The sequence below is a fragment of the Octodon degus genome, unplaced genomic scaffold (assembly GCF_000260255.1).
Source record: "Octodon degus isolate 3935 unplaced genomic scaffold, OctDeg1.0 scaffold00017, whole genome shotgun sequence".
In the NCBI taxonomy this organism is placed as follows: domain Eukaryota; kingdom Metazoa; phylum Chordata; class Mammalia; order Rodentia; family Octodontidae; genus Octodon; species Octodon degus.
Window position 1 is genome coordinate 908,806 of NW_004524593.1, and position 17,206 is coordinate 926,011.

Consider the following 17,206-nt stretch of genomic DNA (forward strand, 5'->3'; position numbering starts at 1 on the left):
TGAACAGCTATCTTCTACCAGTGTCTTACCTCTGAGAAAATATCAAATATGTCATTCAGTGCTTAGCCAGCCCATGTCCCTATGTGATCTCCTTCAGATTTATAGAGTAATGACAGATGACCACAAAGAAAGGCTCTAAGAATAGGAAATGGTAAAATAATGTACATTAAGGAAGAAAGGCAGAGAGTGTGACTTTGGGACTCTCCAGGAGAAGAGAGGCGACCATTGCAGTAACTGGCTTACTGTAAAGATTGAGAAGTTTCCAGATGAGCTATTTGTGAATAAGAGAGCATTCTGTAATAGACTTACAATCAGCTTTCAATAAATCTGCTCACATATAAATGGACCTAGAATCATACAATGTCACTTTCTTGAAACAGGACACCTGGCAAGGTGTCCTTGTACTCTTGACATACATTTTCCAAAGGGAAGAATACAGAGTTAACCAGACAGCATATAGATTTTAATTTAAAACATGAACATTTTAAGATACTTTAGAAACAATTACATTTTTGATTCTGGAAAGGTGGGACTTCTAGAAAAATATCACACATGTGGAATATATCACATCAAACTTTGTGTGTGTGTGTGTGTGTGTGTGTGTTAAATAGAATATTACACAGAACATAGAAACACAGAAATGTAGCAAGAATAAAACAAAATTTTCTTCTAGTTCAGTGATAAGTGCTGACCTCAACTATGCATGTTGAGGAAAAAGAAAACAAAGGCCTAGTTCTTGTAGAGATTTTTGTCTGTAGGTCCACAGGCCCTAGAATCACCTAGCCTGGATCTAAGAAAAACTTGGAGACTGACCCTCCCTGGACAAGCTCTGTGGTCTTGACCTTGCAGTTTAACTTTCCCCCAGGTTTTCTTGGCTTTAAAAAGAAGTTACATCAACTTATTCAGATCTTTCCTGTTCTCAATCCATGCCACCAAGAGCTAAGAGAAAGGAATCTGTGTGATGAACGAAAATAGGATGTGTAAAAATCTGTGTTATCAAGCACTGTAAGTCCCCTCCGGCATGCAGTTTCTGTTTTAGACAGTATCTCTCAGTAGCCTGAGCTCATGGGAAAGCTGGTGAGAAGCAGCTCTCCATTTTGCTGTCAGGTGTGACTGAGTTTCCAGCAGCCAATTCACTGTCACCCCTAGATTGGACACTGTTCATCCCTCTCCCATGCGGTGTCCTACACAGTTCTTACAAACACCAAAGCCTGAATGAGCTGTAAAGATTTGTTGTCCAAAAGCTAAAAGTGGGCTGGCGAGATAGCTCAGTAGAATAAGCCCTTGTGTGGCAAGTGCAAGGCCCTAAGTTCAATCCCCAGTATTGGAAGAAAAAAAAAAAAGAAAGAAAGAAAGAAATCTAAAAGGGGGGATGGCAAGATAGCTCAGTGGACTAAAGCATCTGCTTAGGTAAGCTTAGGCAAGCGCAAGAACCCTGATTTGATCCCCACACACATACTACAGCCACACCAGCCCCACCCCCAGGGCAGGCTGAGCAGGCCAGAGTCTGGGCATAGTGGTGTAAGCCTATAATCCCAGCCCTGGAGAAGCTGAAAACAGGAAGATCATCATGAGTCCAAGCTGTGTAGTGAGACTCTGCAACAATCAAATACATTAAAAATTTTTAAAAACTCTAAATTGAAAAGAAAAACCCCAAGCCCTTTTCATTATGAAGAAAATTCATATAATAATGAATAAAAATGGAATATCCAGGATGACAGTGCCACCACCCTTCTACTGCTTGAGTCTGTCCAGAGAGGCTCTAAGAAGCTGTGCACTTACTCATCCTTGCAAGATATGTATAATCCTTTCCCAGAAGCATTGATATAGGGTGATGAAATGTTACTTGCCAGTACCATTTGATATTGATAATCAAACCCTCCAGTTCTATCTTCTGAAGGTGTTACATACAACCCATACTTCACTCCGTCTTCATTACCGACACAAGGGGTCAGCCTCTGAGTGGATCCTACCTGGCTGTGTAGAAGACCCCTTCAAAAGAAGACTTAAGAATGACAAGGGTGACTTCTTTGGCTGTAGACAGTCATTGGAAATGTATTGATCCTTTTAGGGCATTGTATCAAAGCTCTCAAGGCTGTTTCATGATGTAGTGAATCCTATTTCAAAGGATTTCTGGGAAAATTAATGTAAAAATGTCTATAAATGAGTACTTAGCTTAAAATTCGCATTGGACCATTTGTAAATGCCACTGTGATTCTACAGTGCAGTCTGACAGTGTGTAGGCATATGTTCCTTTCCCTGAGGTCTCTCTGTCCTAGATGTCTTCACACACCAAGGGAAGTGAAGCTGGAGCCTGACTCCAAACAGAGTAAAGGAAACCACTGCCAGGCAAGTTAGGAAAATATCCACACGTAAGCAGTTCACATTCACGTTCCTACTTGGCAACCATGGTTTTCTGATCTTGAGATTCAGGGGCACCAAGAAGACAGAGAAAGTTGCAAGCAGACAGATGCCTCTTCCCTTCATAGACAGCACACTATTGTTCAGAAATTAGTCCTAATGGCCTAAAACTAGTGATTGTGGGGGTGAAATGCAACCAATGAAATTGAGACTGAGAGTATAATTCTTTACAGATCTTTCTAGAAGACTTACACAAGATACTCTAGTTGTACAGTACTCGTGAGCTTTACCCTTCCCTTGTGTTCAGTTCAGAAGAATATCAGTATCTTTTCCTACATTCAAAACCACTATTCAATTTTGTTTCTCTTTTTGGAGAAAAAAAGTTGTCTTGGAAGGCAAAATTAATACACAGATTAGGAGTATGATATTGTGGTGGAGTGTGGGAAGGAGATGAGTGGAATTCCCTCTCCTGTAACTGTTTTCTGCTCCTATCTGTGAAACTGAAACAGGAAGCAAAAAGATACAGTGATCAATATCCTCTGGCCCCTCTCACTGTAAGATAGTATCAGGCCTTCTTCACCTCCCTCACTGTCCAACACCCATCCTACCATGGTGCACAGGAACTAATGGCAAGACCAGGAATACTTCCTGGGGACTCTGGCACAATTGTGTGAATGGGTAGACCTAAAATTGTGCAAATACTAACATTTTACCCAAGTGTTTTCTTACCTCTCTTCCAATTCAGGACGCTAGACTCCTCTGTGGTTATTACTTCACCAGTATATAAAAAGGATGTAGAGCGAGGAAAGAGAAATTCCTCTCCTGGATGGGGGTTTCTTAGGCCTGTGCCATTTAAGCCCTGGAGGACTCCATGGTTCAGCTAGCACTGGTGGGTGAATCAATCATGGCCCTTTTTACTCCACACTACTAATATACTGCATTAGCTAAGAAAATATTCCTCTAAATTAAAGAAAATGAGAGAAGTGGTATAAAACAGAGACATGGATGGTGGTAGGTCCAACAAGATTGACTGTACCCTGCCTTTTGAGTTCCTGGGAAGAGAGTCAAGCTCCCTGAAGTGTGTACAATGTGAGTGCAAATCACATTCTAGTGATAGATTCCAGAGTTAGTGGTCTTCTCTGGAAAAGAATGGGCTGATCAGTGAGTCTAAGCAAGGAGGGTAACACAGAGCCCACCAGAGGTTCTCTGAGAATGAGACACCAACGTGATGGCGTGGGGCAAAACGGGTCATCGTGCCTGTGGTCTCAGCAGGTATGAGTCACCAGTACTGTTAGAGGCAGCCCCAAGCTGAGAGGATCAATTAACTAAGAGTACATTTCAGCTACATGGGGCCTCAACATAGAAATTAAGCTCAATTATAAAAGAAAAAATACATATTTCTTACATATCTGAACATGTGTGCTGAGACTAGAACCCAGGAAAGGCCTGCACTGTCAGCTTGCACATAGAACCCCACGTGAAGGCGGCTCCTTGAACTTGGCAATCAGCGGCCATGTGTAACACAGCTGTTCCTTACTGGAATAGCAGGGGAAATACAAATGTGAGTTCTTTGAACATTCTTCAGCTTTTATTATGAAGGACAAGTTAAAACAGTAAGAAGGAGTTGTTGTGTGGTCTCAGGACTGGTGCAGAGGAAGAGAAGAGTGAAAAGTTGCCATTAAAACATGAAATTTTAGCAACAGACAGACAAGTTTCCAAAGTGATGCCATATTTCCAACTTGTAACAGGCTTCCCCAGATTTAACACAAGACTACCAAAGTGGTTGGTGGTAAAGAAAATGGTTCCCAAAGCCACTTCTATTAAAAATAGAAACTCAGGCAAGTTGAGAAAAGGACACTGGTTGAAATGACTTTAAAATGGTACTATAAAACTTTTAGAGCTGACTGTTATAAGCTCATAAAATAGGCAGATGAGAGCTGGTCTGCAGGTGTCTACATAATTACTTCCAGTTACTGGGTAACTTGGCTTCCCAAAAACCTGTGCTTCCTAATGCACAGACAAAGCTATGAATATGTACATTGGGGTCCAAGGAAGGAGCACTTTGGGCAGGACAATGAAAGAGTAGTGTTCATAGATGAATAGATGGGCAAAGGGAGAAAAAAGAGAAGATAAAGAAAAGCAAATGGGGGGCTGGGGAGATAGCTCAGTAGAATAAGCACTTGCCTGGCAAGCACAAGGTCCTGAGTTCAATCCCTGGTCCCACAAAAAAAGGAAAAAGAAAGGAAAAAAGAAGAAAGAAAGAAAGAAAGAAAGAAAGAAAGAAAGAAAGAAAGAAAGAAAGAAAGAAAGAAAGAAAGAGAGAAAGAGAGAGAGAAAGAAAGAAAGAAAGAAAGAAAGAAAGAAAGAAAGAAAGAAAGAAAGAAAGAAAGAAAGAAAAGCAAATGTATGATAGGAGCTGGACAGGGAGGCAAACTTTTAGCAGAACCAGCCCAAGAAGTAACCATCTCTAAATCTTGTACTGGATTCTTGGTTTTGTAGCCTCACTGGCCAGAAGTCCTTATTCTTGGTGAGATGGAATCAATAAAAGTATGTGTAGAAGATGAAAATGTTGCCAAGTCCAGTGTCATTTTTTTGTCTCCCTGGATATCCTTTCGGCTATTCCTGGGCCCAGTCAGGAACTCTGGGTTTCAAGCACTTAAGGATCATAGGAGAAATGGAATCTGATAAATCAGTAATGAAGATGTCATTACAAGGGAAGTGGAGATAGTATCTTCTCTTTGTTTTGGCTTGCAAGCAGTATTTCAAAGAGGCGTACTCAGCCCCAAACACACACAAATTCACATACACACACGCGTGCGCACACACACACACACACACACACACACACATTTCATGTCAGAATTTTAGGTACCTAAGGAGAATGAATGGTAAACATTTTCTGTAACTTATTTGTTCATTAAATATTATTGAATATTTTTTCTCTGCCAGGCACTGTCTGGAGGACATCAAAGGTTCAAAAATTACTAAAATATATTTTTAAAATTATTAAAATAACCACAAATTTGATTTAAAAAAAACTTATCAAACTCTGTATATGAAAGTGAGTATTCATTTCATATACTGATGCATGCATCAAATGTATCTTAAGAGTGCTCAATTTTAGGGCATAAAGCTCAAATCCTAGGGTAATTTGTGGCCAATGTTTTTTGTGCTGTGTTGCAAACCCCAAAGCATCAGCACATCCCATTCTTTGAATTCAATCTTCTGATAACAAATGATTTACACTATCATGCAATGGGCACATTCCTCATCTTGGTCATGTCATTCAGCCTGCTCTGTGAATGGTTCTACAATTCCTCCCATCTGCATGCTGAAATCCAGTTTCAACCCCTTACTTGTTGCTTATTTCCATGAATAATCACTCTGCCTTTGTATGGTAAAGAGATCAGTGGGTAGTGATAGTGAACAATTTCCATTTCGCTAGTTAATCATTTAACAACTACTTATGTTCACGAACTCCACCAGTTACCTTCATGATCTGCAAATGTTGGGGCACCTGCAAGGAAGCCACCCCTCCATCAACATCCTCCCCTGAACCATAAACATGTTCAAATTTCTGTCAATTTAAGACGCTAATTATCACCTTTCCATACCAGGCCTCTATGAGTTCATAGTCAAACTTCTTGAAAGAACCATGTCTTCTTGGAGCTGACTTTTAGAGTTCACCTTCTGTGAACTACTCTACCTGTCTACTCTGGTTTCTCAACCTATGCTCCATGGAAACAGTCTGGTTGATACATAACCAGGCTTTCCATATCTTAAATCCACTTCTTAAATTACAGCATCACCTAAGGTTTCACCCACATTGTGTATCACAAATGACAAGACACCTTAATCTCAATGTCTAACTTGTGGTTAGGAGTCAGTTGAGGTTTATGCAAAGGGATGCTCTGCAAAAGTTCTGAGCAAGGGAAGGGTATTTGTCTTCTGTGCTACTTTCTGTGGATATTCCCTGGCTTTTGTGCTGTGGTTGCTTCACCTTTCTTCCAATTGCTGTCACACCCACATCACCTTCTAGGCAGCTGTACCCCACAATCAACTGTACTCTAGGTCATCCAAAGTCCTAGCTCAGGCAGCTGCCTACCTCTCCCAAACTGCCCACATCACTTTCTCTTGCCCTTTCTACTTAAAACGAAACTCCTTTGTTACCACTGCAAACAGCTTAACCTCTTAACCTCTGAAAACACATCTATCCTCTCTATTAAAGAGCTACCAAGAGGAAAACTGACTCTGTTATGGCCATAAAACAGATCCAGAAGTTGTTCTTCAAGGGAACAAATGATCACAAGTGCAACGTTAGTGGTATGGAAAGCGTGGCTTGTCACTAATTCACATTATTTGATCTTTGAAGATCCATTTTTGGATTAGTTTCTTTTACTGTGGTTGAAGATGTTTAAATCACTGAACAGCAGACCTCAAAACATCCATCCATTCATAATATATTTTTTAAAAAGATGATCTTTGTACTGGTACTACAGTCACAGCACAAAGTCATGGTAAAAGGCAAAAATGGTGCTGATGGCAAAGCAAGATGACAAGATAACACACTACTTCAGGGTTTCCACATGGTGATTTAAGCCACTGGTAGTTGGAAATCAGATTCAGTTTTCCTACTTTAGAGCCTATCTGTGTATCTGTAAGTCACTCAACTGATCCTTGCAATGCAGGGTTTCATGTGTTGACACAAGTAGATGATCTTATTGAGTTTTCAAGGAGCTCTACTTAGAAAACTCTACATGTCTTCCTCTGTCATGCTATTCTAGCTTTTTGCATTGCTTGCTTTAAACCTGAATTGGGTCAGTAGAGTTCTTTGTGCAATCACAGTTGTGACTGCACAAGAAGAAATACAAACATGAGCAATTTCCTGAGTTAGGTCTATGAGCTGTTCACTCCAGGCTTTTGCTATTGAAAAACATGTTGAAAACTATGTTGTGTTTGGGGACACCATTATTCCTGGAGGGTTAAGAAGAATGGATAAATATCCCTTCCTTCTTTTGCAATTCATTATGAGTTAAAGATTCATGAAATAATTTAAGCATCTCTTGAGGTCATAAATGTAAAACCTTCCACCACTTATTCACCTATTTCTTCAGTTTGTGAACATTTACAGAGAAATTGCTGCATACGAAGTACTTTGTTCAAGTATGAGGGCCATAACATTTAGTGAGATTTTGTCCTGTGTGTGTGTGTGTGTGTGTGTGTGTGTGTGTGTGCGTGCATGTGTGTGTATGTGTGTCTTAGTTTTTCACATTTTTTCTTTTCTTTTCTTTTCAAATATGGTCTCATTTGATCACCCTGAAGTCCTTCTTGTAACCCAGACAGGCCTTGAGCTCTGAAAACCCTCCTGCACAGCCTGCCCAGTGCTTGGACTACAGGCCTACACCACCATGCCCCACTGTGCTGCACTTCTTTCTTTTACTTTTGCAGTAATGGCTGAACTCAGCATCTTTGCCCTGAACTACATCCCTAGACCTTTCTTTTTTATTTTGAGATGTAGTTCTGCTAAATCACTGAGTTGCCCAGCCCGAGTCCAAAGTTTCAATCCTCAGCCTTGTAGAGTATTGGGATTACAACATGGTGTACCACCATACCCAGTTTTTCTTTGCAATATTATCACATGAATACATTTGTGTAAACAATACCACAGTGGAAATGCAGATCTTGTCTGTTATTATGATCTCCTTTCTTTTCTTATTTACGTCACACCTTTAGGCCATTCTCCCTCCACCCATCCCTGGCTGCTGCAACTACAAGTCAGTTCATTTTGAGAATATTTAATAAATGGAATAATGCAGCATGTAACTTTTGAGATTGATGTTTTATGCACTCAATGTAGTGCTCTTGAGATTTGTCCAAGTTGGTGCATGTGTTTAGACTTTGATCTTGTTTGCTGCTAAGCAGTATTCCATCTGTGGATGTATTAACTAGTTGGCTGCAGGGTTCATTTTTGTCACTTCTGGTTTGGGGCTATTATACAAAGCTGTTGTGGAGATTCATATATAAATATTTGAATGGGCCTGTATTGTCAGTCCTGAGGAATCAAAAACCAGGAGTCTAATCACCAAAACATATAGTAATGTATTTAGCTTTGTAAGGAAAATGTTTGAAATACTCAGAATGGTTGTATCATATCACTTTCCCACCAGCAATGTCCAAGATATACAGCTTTCTACAACCTTGCCAGCCTTTACTATTGTTACTACCTTTATCTTCATGCTTCCTATGTACTGATACCTCATTGTGGCTTTAATTTACATTTCTCTAACAGTTAATAATTGCCTTCACAATTGTTAACACTTTGGAGCTTATTTTCCTACTGTATGTCCTCTTTGGGAAAGTGTTTATTTCTTTGCTCATATCTAACTGAAATACTTGTTTAACTGTTGAGTTTTGAGAGGTCTTTATATATGACACATATCATTTGCCAGCTATGTGCTTTGCAAATACTTCATCCAACCCTGTTTTTAAAAATATATAACTTAACAGTGTCAGAAAAGTTTTAAATTTTGATGACATTCATCTATTCTGTTTTTGCTTTTATATTTTTGATATCCTAACACTCTTTGCATAGGATTTTTCTCCTATGTTTCCTAAAAGTTTTCTCCTATGTTTTCTTCTGAAAGATCTACAGTTTCTCTTTTTTAAATATTTAATTCTGTTTTATTTTGAATTAATTCTGTATGAGTTGTGGGGTTCAGGCTCAAGTTCACCTGCTTAGCCTGTGTATGCCAATTGCTCCAACACCACTTGCCAGAAATTACTATTGCCTATTTTCACCTGAAGATTGTGTGAAGGTATTAGATATTTTGTGTCTTTCAGTGACAATATGTATTTTTCTTACTGTTTAAGTTTTCCTGAAGTGCTGTCAACCATTTTCATCTCCAAAAGAATTTTTGCTGTTAATTTTTTTATATTATAAGGTTTTTCTATTTATTTTCTTGATTCAATCCCTTTCTGCTATCCTTCTCTGAGTTGAACAAGTTACTATTTGCTGCCTTTAGGGAAAGAAATTTTGATTGATTGTCTTTTCTAATAAACAGTGCTACGACTATTCCTTTTTATGAGATATTTATGTGTACACATATTGATATGCCACATTGTTATAATAATTTTTAATATTTCATTTCCATTATAATTTGCTCCTTGAGCTATTAGCTGATTAGAAATACATCACTTAATTTTCAAGTATGTGGGGATGTCTGCTTCTTTTTTTGAAGGAAGAAAAATTTTATTTAGCTCACAGTTACTGAAAGTTTCAGTCCATACTCAGCTGGCTCCAAGGCAGAGTACCACATGGCAGAGAGCAACTGTTCATGACGGTGGCAAAGAGCAAGAGAGCAAAGAGAGTGGTAGCAGCTCAGGAAGCTAGCTATCCTCTCAGGGGATGTCTGCTTTTTAATTGTCTTAGTATTATTGAGTTCTGGAGCATTTTGTGAAAAAAATCATTTAAAACCACAAACCATGATTTTTTTTCTTTTTTCTTTTTTATCAATATTATTTTACGTATTGCTTAAGGCATGTTATTGGTTAACCCAAATTTGTCATGACTACATTTTCTAATTATTAGTGGTTAACCCAAATGTATCATAATTGCATTTTCTAACTACACTAAAAATAGTACCATTCACCACCAGTAATACTGTTGAGGCTCACTTTATCTGATTTAGAATGCTGCACCACCGTTCCTGGATTAATATTTGCATTGTCTATGTTTTCTAATCCTTTTGCTTTCAACTGTCTGTGTTTTTCTATTTCAGATGTGTCTCTTACAAGTATCATATAGCTGGAGGTTTTTTTCTTTTCTTTTCTTTTTGCAGTGTACTTGGTACATGTCTCACTACATAGCTCAGACTCATAGTGATCCTTCTGTTTTCAGCCTCCCCAACGCTAGTCTTCTAGGCAGGCACCACCAAGCCCTTTCTCTGTGGCTGTCTCAAAACAATCTTGGAGCATGGTTAGTGTGGTCTGTGATGCCAGGGAGCGATCCCCGGTCCCTGTGCTTGCCCAAGCAGGCACTTAGGCTGCTGAGCTATCTCGCTGACCCTTGAGGTTTTATTCAATCTGATAATTTTTTGACCTGAATTGATGTGTTTAATCCATTTAAATTTAGTGTAATAACTAAGGTAGTTAGGTTTGTGAGACTATCATATTTTGTTTCATTTTTGTTATTTTCCCATTTTCGTATTCTTTGTTGCTTTCTCTAAATTATTTTACTTCTTGATTTTGTACTTAGAGATAACTTAATCAGTTTTAATAGATAAGATTTATTTATTATTGTCTAGCAAATTTGTATTTATTATTGTATAGTTAGTAATAAAGCTGAGAACTTTTCCTAGTCATAAGCAAAGAAGGGTCCTTAAATTCTTCAAGTTAATGTGCTTTTATCCTTGCTTTGTGACAATGTTGTCACTTTTTGAACTTGTATTTTGAAGCTTAAAGGACATTATTGTCATACTTTCAGTATTTTCATCTTTTCTAATGTTAATCTTTTTCTGATTTCTCTCCTGTCTGGGGTTAGTTTTCCTTCTGCCTTTATCACTTTCTCCAGTGTTTCTTTCAGCATTGGTATAAATTATCTCAACTTTTATTGGCCTAAATATATCTTTTTAACTTTTTGCTTTTTAAAATATTTTTCCAAATATAGACTTCTAAGATAGCAAATATTTTCTTTAGCATTTAAAAAAAGATTTCAATGTGTTGTCTTATGACTCACATAGTTTTTTTTTTCTCAAAAACTCAGCAAAGCCTAGCATGTTATTGTACCTTTTAAGGTAGTATAAATTCTTGCTCTGGCTACTTCTGAGACTTGCCTTTGACTTTGGTTTCAACATGTTTACTGTCGCAGTGACGCAATTTCCTGGTAGTGGATCCTGTTTGGATATTTATAACATCTTAAATCTGAGATTTGAAGTCTTTTGTCAGGGTGCAGGATTCTCAGCCATTATCTCTACATATTGCCTATACCTCCATTTCTCTCTTTCTCTGAACTTCAACTTACATTATTAATGTTTGTTATATCTCATATTAGCTCTTTTCTATTCTTCTCATCCCTTCCCTGAACTTCGATTTGTCAATTTTCTACAAATTTTCTAGGTCACTACTTTTTCTGCTCATAATCCCATTTAGTAATTTATCTGAATTCTAGAATTATTTTTAGTTCTAAGCTTTCCACTAGACTCATTATATGTTCTAATTCTGTAACCTAACTCTCTATCTTTTTTATATTTTGACATATTACTCATAATTATCTTAAAGCCAGTAACTAGTATCTCAATGATATGGATATTCTGTGGATCTGAATCTGTAGTTTGTACATTGGTTTGGTTTTGTCTACCATTATCTGACTCCATGTGCTAGGATAACTGGTAGTCTTTTTTCGATTGCTAGGCACTGTGGATGAAAATTGGAGATGTTCTTAATGACACTTTCTCCAGAAAATATATAATTGTCTTCTGCTAGGAATTTAGAATGTGGACAATAAAGCTGCTCAGAATATCTCAGGCTGAATTTTAGACTTCATGGAGATTAGGCCATTTCTCTTTGCACATGCTATGTCTTAGAACCCCTTCTCCTTAATAGGACCTCAAATCCAGTTTCTTTCCCTTGTTCTGAGACTACTAGAATCCAAGGTGATATTCTACTTACTTCCTTGGACATTGGCTGGCTCTGAGAATGTATAGTTCATTAATCAGTAAGGGTCACAAAAAATACCACAACAGGAAATCCACTTCCCTTTTGTGCTTTCTGTGCTTCAGGGATCTTGAGCCTGCACTTTGATTTCTGTCTTCCCAGTACTGAGACTGAAGCAAGCTCTAGCCTACATCTTTTCTCTTTTCTCATCACAGAGAATTTGGCAATTTCTCTGAAAGGAAAAACTGAGCTCTATGTAGGACTCTCTCCAATGTATGACTCTTCTCCTGGGATTGGACCCTCAGGTCCTTGTTGCCTTGGCTGTTGTCTGCTGTCTTAAAATAGCTAATTTTAAGTAGTTTATCTAGTTGGGCTTTTAGTTGAATGAATCTTACAAACTTTCCAACTCCAGTCAAGTTAGAAATCATTCAGTATTCTTCAACTCCAAAATTCTTGTGATATGGGTGATATTTGTCTCCATAATGGCCAGAAAGACTATTATTTAAGGTTGTAGATTTTGTACCAAAGATAAACCTAAGTAAGGCATATGGAAACCTTAGCTGAATAAACCTTGTTATCAAGATTCCTTTATAACAAAATGTTATCCTTGCACCAAAAAGTTATCCTTGGTAATTTGGGAGGTACTTTCTTACAATATTTTACATTTCTTTTATTGCTGTTGTGATGAGGTTAATTTCTCTAAATTTGGCATTAAATGCATTATTTCATTCCATCCACCCTTGGCCACCATGAAGGCTAGAATGATCTACATTAGCTTTCACTGGAAACATAGGAGGATCTCCAGTTTGCTAACCACCATGGAAGTAGATAACTTAACCTTGTAGCCCTTCCCTGACAACTTCATCTAAATCTTTTGGAATCTTTTTCTATCTGTTACAAGGTTTAACCTGTATTGTACATGTCCTTTTTACGACATGCCTAGCAAAATGGCTCAATCTACCCAACAAGCCCTCTTTCCTTGGCTAGCCACTTGCAAAATTGCAAATGAGTCTGAATTCATTCTTTTGTTTATGTTGCATCTTCGGAAAAATGCTAGGTTTTATTTAGAGTACCTGAAAATAAGCTCCTAGCACAAACAATGTTTTTGCCTTGAAAGTCTCAGGTCACCAAATAACATCATAAATTTGATTCCTCATGGACTGAGAACTGAAAAATAAAGCCTAGTGATAAAAGGACTACTGTAGTACTCTAAAACTATTTCAGATATTATAGAACTCATAAAATCTAGCTATACATGCTATCAAAGTTCGACTAATATGCTTCATTTTGGATCTGTCTTTTATTGTATCTTCCATAGCCGATATATAGATAGATAGATAGATAGATAGATAGATAGATAGATAGATAATATTTCTTGATCTCAGCCTGATTTACTACATGGATTTTCATGTTCTGTTTCCTTGAGCAACAGCATATTTTACCTTTTGCTAATCTACTACTCATCCTTTTTCTTTTCCAATTTACAATATTAGCTATCCTTTGGATACTATTTCATGATTTCTGTGATCATCAATTTAATATATCCCACACTCTGGGTCACAATGACTCTATTATACATAGCATGTGGTACATAAATCATGAGATCTTCCTTTAATTTATTCTTCTCTGTTTTGTATTTGATTACTAAGAGGATGACCTTTGCATGACCTCTTTTAAATTATTATAAAATACTTTCCAGTTGCTATAACCATTCTCTTTGTAATGTGAAATAACCTTCCAACTGTGGTAATTCATTAAAGAATTTTGGAGGAATCCTATCGAAGAGTCTGAAAATATATACACATTGTATTTCATAATCCTTATTTTGTCACATGGGTATTAGGCTGGTTTAATGATCCATATTGGTTCCTGGGTAAGATTCCTTTTATAAGGAAAAAAAGGGAAGGCAAAAGGTATTGTATTTTATGAGTATGTAGTCATTGCACTCAGTGCTTTCTTCTGAGATGAGCTGCTCTTGATTGAATTTCCCAGGATCTATTTCAAAACCCAATCCATGCAAGAAGCCCACAAGTTTTATAGTACAATAATTACTGTAACCCAGGTTTTATTGTCTGGCTTTACTCTTGAAAGTATCCCCCTTGGTGGTCTCTCAAACTAAAAATAAATTTTATGTCATGTTATCAGGTTATTTGCATTTTCATTATAAATTCAATCTAGAACATCCCAAGTGTTTGCCACTGTTCTATTACCCCTTATTTGTGTGGATTAAAACATTTTAATGTATGTGTTTATGCATGCATGTATGTATGTATGTATGTATGTATGTATTTTTCCAAATTAGGTATTGAACTCTGATGTGTATATTGAAACATTTCAATAGACTCTCCCCAAAGCTACTCTCAACTCTAAGCAGCTAATTTATTGAACACATTTATTTTTTGTCTTCTTTTCTTTCCCAAAACCTCACTTGTGTGAACCCCCCTTCAGTTCTCATTTTTTCTGCCCTGCTTGGTCTTCATTTCACTTACCCAGGTGAGTGACAGCTTCTTTCTCCCAAGGCCAGGTGGCAGCACCTGCAAGGTTTTCTCGCACTGAGGTGGCAAAGTAGACATTGAGGAAATGGGTGCCATTGAGCTGCAAGACCTCCTTTAGCTCCTTCACACTCATGTATGCCCTGGAGAGCACACAAGAAGAGAACATGTCACACCTGCAGGTGGGCCCCAAGGACAGCAAGGTAGACCTGGTCATCCCAATGGCATGCCAGTCAGTGTAGGCTTCTGGAGAGGCATGAAGGTCCGAAATAAGCACGGACACACATTTGCAGTATTTATGCCAAGGAGTAGCCTGCATTTATAAACACTGAATTAATATAATATTTGACATCATTCTCCATTCCCCACAACACTCACCTTATTTCTTCAGGATAAATCCAATAATACTATTAGTACTACTATTTTTTTTGTATTAAGAATTATTCCCAGGATGTGGTAAAGAAGGCTTTCTAGCTTTCAGCCTCCGATTCTTCTCCTTCTAGTGCCTGATTCTTATGATTATAGGAAGACCAGTAAATTACTACATCAGCATATGTTTATTGAAAACATTATTTTTTAGGTGAAAAAGGACTGCAGTTCGAAATAGTAATTAAAATGGGAAAAATAGAATGAGTTATAGGTATTAGAGGACATCATAAAGCTCCTGCATATAATAATTATTAAATATATACTTCCCGTTCCCAGGCTCTAATCCATAGAAAATCTCTACGACCTTAGGATACTTACCAAGTGTCTTTACTGGTAATTTTCATAGCCCTAGGCAATATTATACTTGTGTTCATGCACAGAAGTAAAGTTATTAAAATCACAAATTCCATGACCCATGCAAAAAGGAAATGTGCTTTTGGTGTCTCTATAAGCTCATAGACTGTCAAAACCCTGCAGCTTCCTGGCATCAGTGAAACTTACAACTTTACCACAAGCAAATAGAGCTTTTCCATCCTCACCAAACAGAGCTTGTATGAACTAAACCAGAGTTCAGTGGCCTTTCGGATCCACAACTATTTACCCCAGTAGCCTGGCTTATCATCCCAAAGGGAGAAACACTCCTATCATAACTTCAGCCAGGGAGACAGTCCTGTAGCACAGGGTGGAAATTCTCTTTCAGATTATGCTTCCTAGTTGTTACATTGCCTCCCAACCATGAGACTGATGCCACCTAGGGACTCCAGAGAAAGAAGGATCCTGAAGGAACCTCCTTCTCTATTCATTGAAACAGAATATAAAAGAGGACTAAAAACAAAAAACCCCAAAACACTTTGCTTTAGAACCACAGATGTTTAAGATAAAGGGGTTTTAGATAGTATTTTATTAACATAATATTTTGGAAAAGTAGTGTTCAGACACAAGCAATCATTTCAGCTCTATAAGGTGATGTCAGATATGATGCGAAGGATATTTCTTCTACTGTTTTTATGGAGACACAATGTTTTTGGACTGTTGACTAGTTTTCTCTGGACAATAGTCACATTCTCTTTCCCTTTCTTGTTTATTGAAAATAATTAGAATTATTTTTGCCGATTGGGGTAATGATGACATCAACTAAATCTTCAGTGTGGAGATAAGCCTGGGGAGGTGGGAAGGAGAAAGGGGAAGAGAGAGGAACAGGAGGGAGGGAGGCAGGGGGAGGAAAAGGAAAAAGGAAGAACAAGAAGAGAAAGGGAAATAGGAGAAGAGGAGAGGGAAGGGGAGGGGAGGAGAGGAACAGCCTACATTGAGATCAGTTCACCATTTTCTGTTCCTATTCCAGGTTTCCAGTTAACTCGGAAGTCGCTAACTGAACAGCTTTTCTTTCTTAGCTTCCTTCACTTTCGTGAATCCCACTGCTCCTGGCACATCTCCTGGGCTATCTGTCTGTCACTGGCTTCTCTTCCTGCCATTTACCAGCATTGGTCAACCTCCTCCTGTCCTTTCTCAACCCAGCATTTCTCTTCATGTCCGTTGAGCATCCTCCAAGGGACTTCTTCTTCCACACCAAGATCACTAGCAGGTTCTACTCATCTCCCTTTGCTTCTCTGCCCAACTCTCTCCCCAGCCATAAATTACCCTTCCAGATGAAAGTGTTTGTGTCATGCCGATGGTAATCTGGGTGTGGTTGCTCAGATGCCTGCCCTTCACAGAAATATAGAAAGTTCCCAGCAAGTCTAAGGGAGGGAATAAATTTTAAAACACTGGAGACACTTGGAAATCTTTGTTAACTGAACTGATATAACAAAACTTTATTTTGTTGGAAATAACACTGTTATGGGGATTATTCTCTAAACTGGAGGGTGACATCATTTGAAATCAGTGAATATGCTTTCCACGAAAAATGCCCACCTATTCAACATATGTACACCATTTCAAAAGCTAATCATGGAGATAGTTGTCAGCTTCACAAACAGTGTGACTGGAGGTTGGCTCAGACTTATAGTAGGGGAGAAAATGGACATAGATCTTGAACGCCCACCTTAACATCTTGGAGTAGAAATAAATAATTAAGAGAAGTTAATATTAAAGAAAAAGTGAAACAACTTCACAAATACAATAAGATGCTTAAGGATCATGAATTGACCAGAATTATGTATTTAAAGAGATAAATATCCTCTGGAAAAATTCCCAGTAGAGGAATAGCTGGTTTAAAGGGGATTTCCAGACCAACTTTTCTAAGGAGTCTCCATACTGATTTCCATAATGGTTGC

General features: G+C 38.0%; 1 protein-coding gene across 1 annotated transcript in view; it reads right to left on the reverse strand.

The window, feature by feature from the left end:
- The window catches only part of Pappa2 (pappalysin 2), a 300,191-nt gene that overhangs the window by 161,177 nt on the left and 121,808 nt on the right, over positions 1-17,206 (reverse strand). The window contains exon 4 of the mRNA XM_004626777.2: positions 14,502-14,647. Coding sequence (XP_004626834.1) covers positions 14,502-14,647 — 146 coding nt within the window. The remainder of the gene's footprint in view (positions 1-14,501; positions 14,648-17,206) is intronic.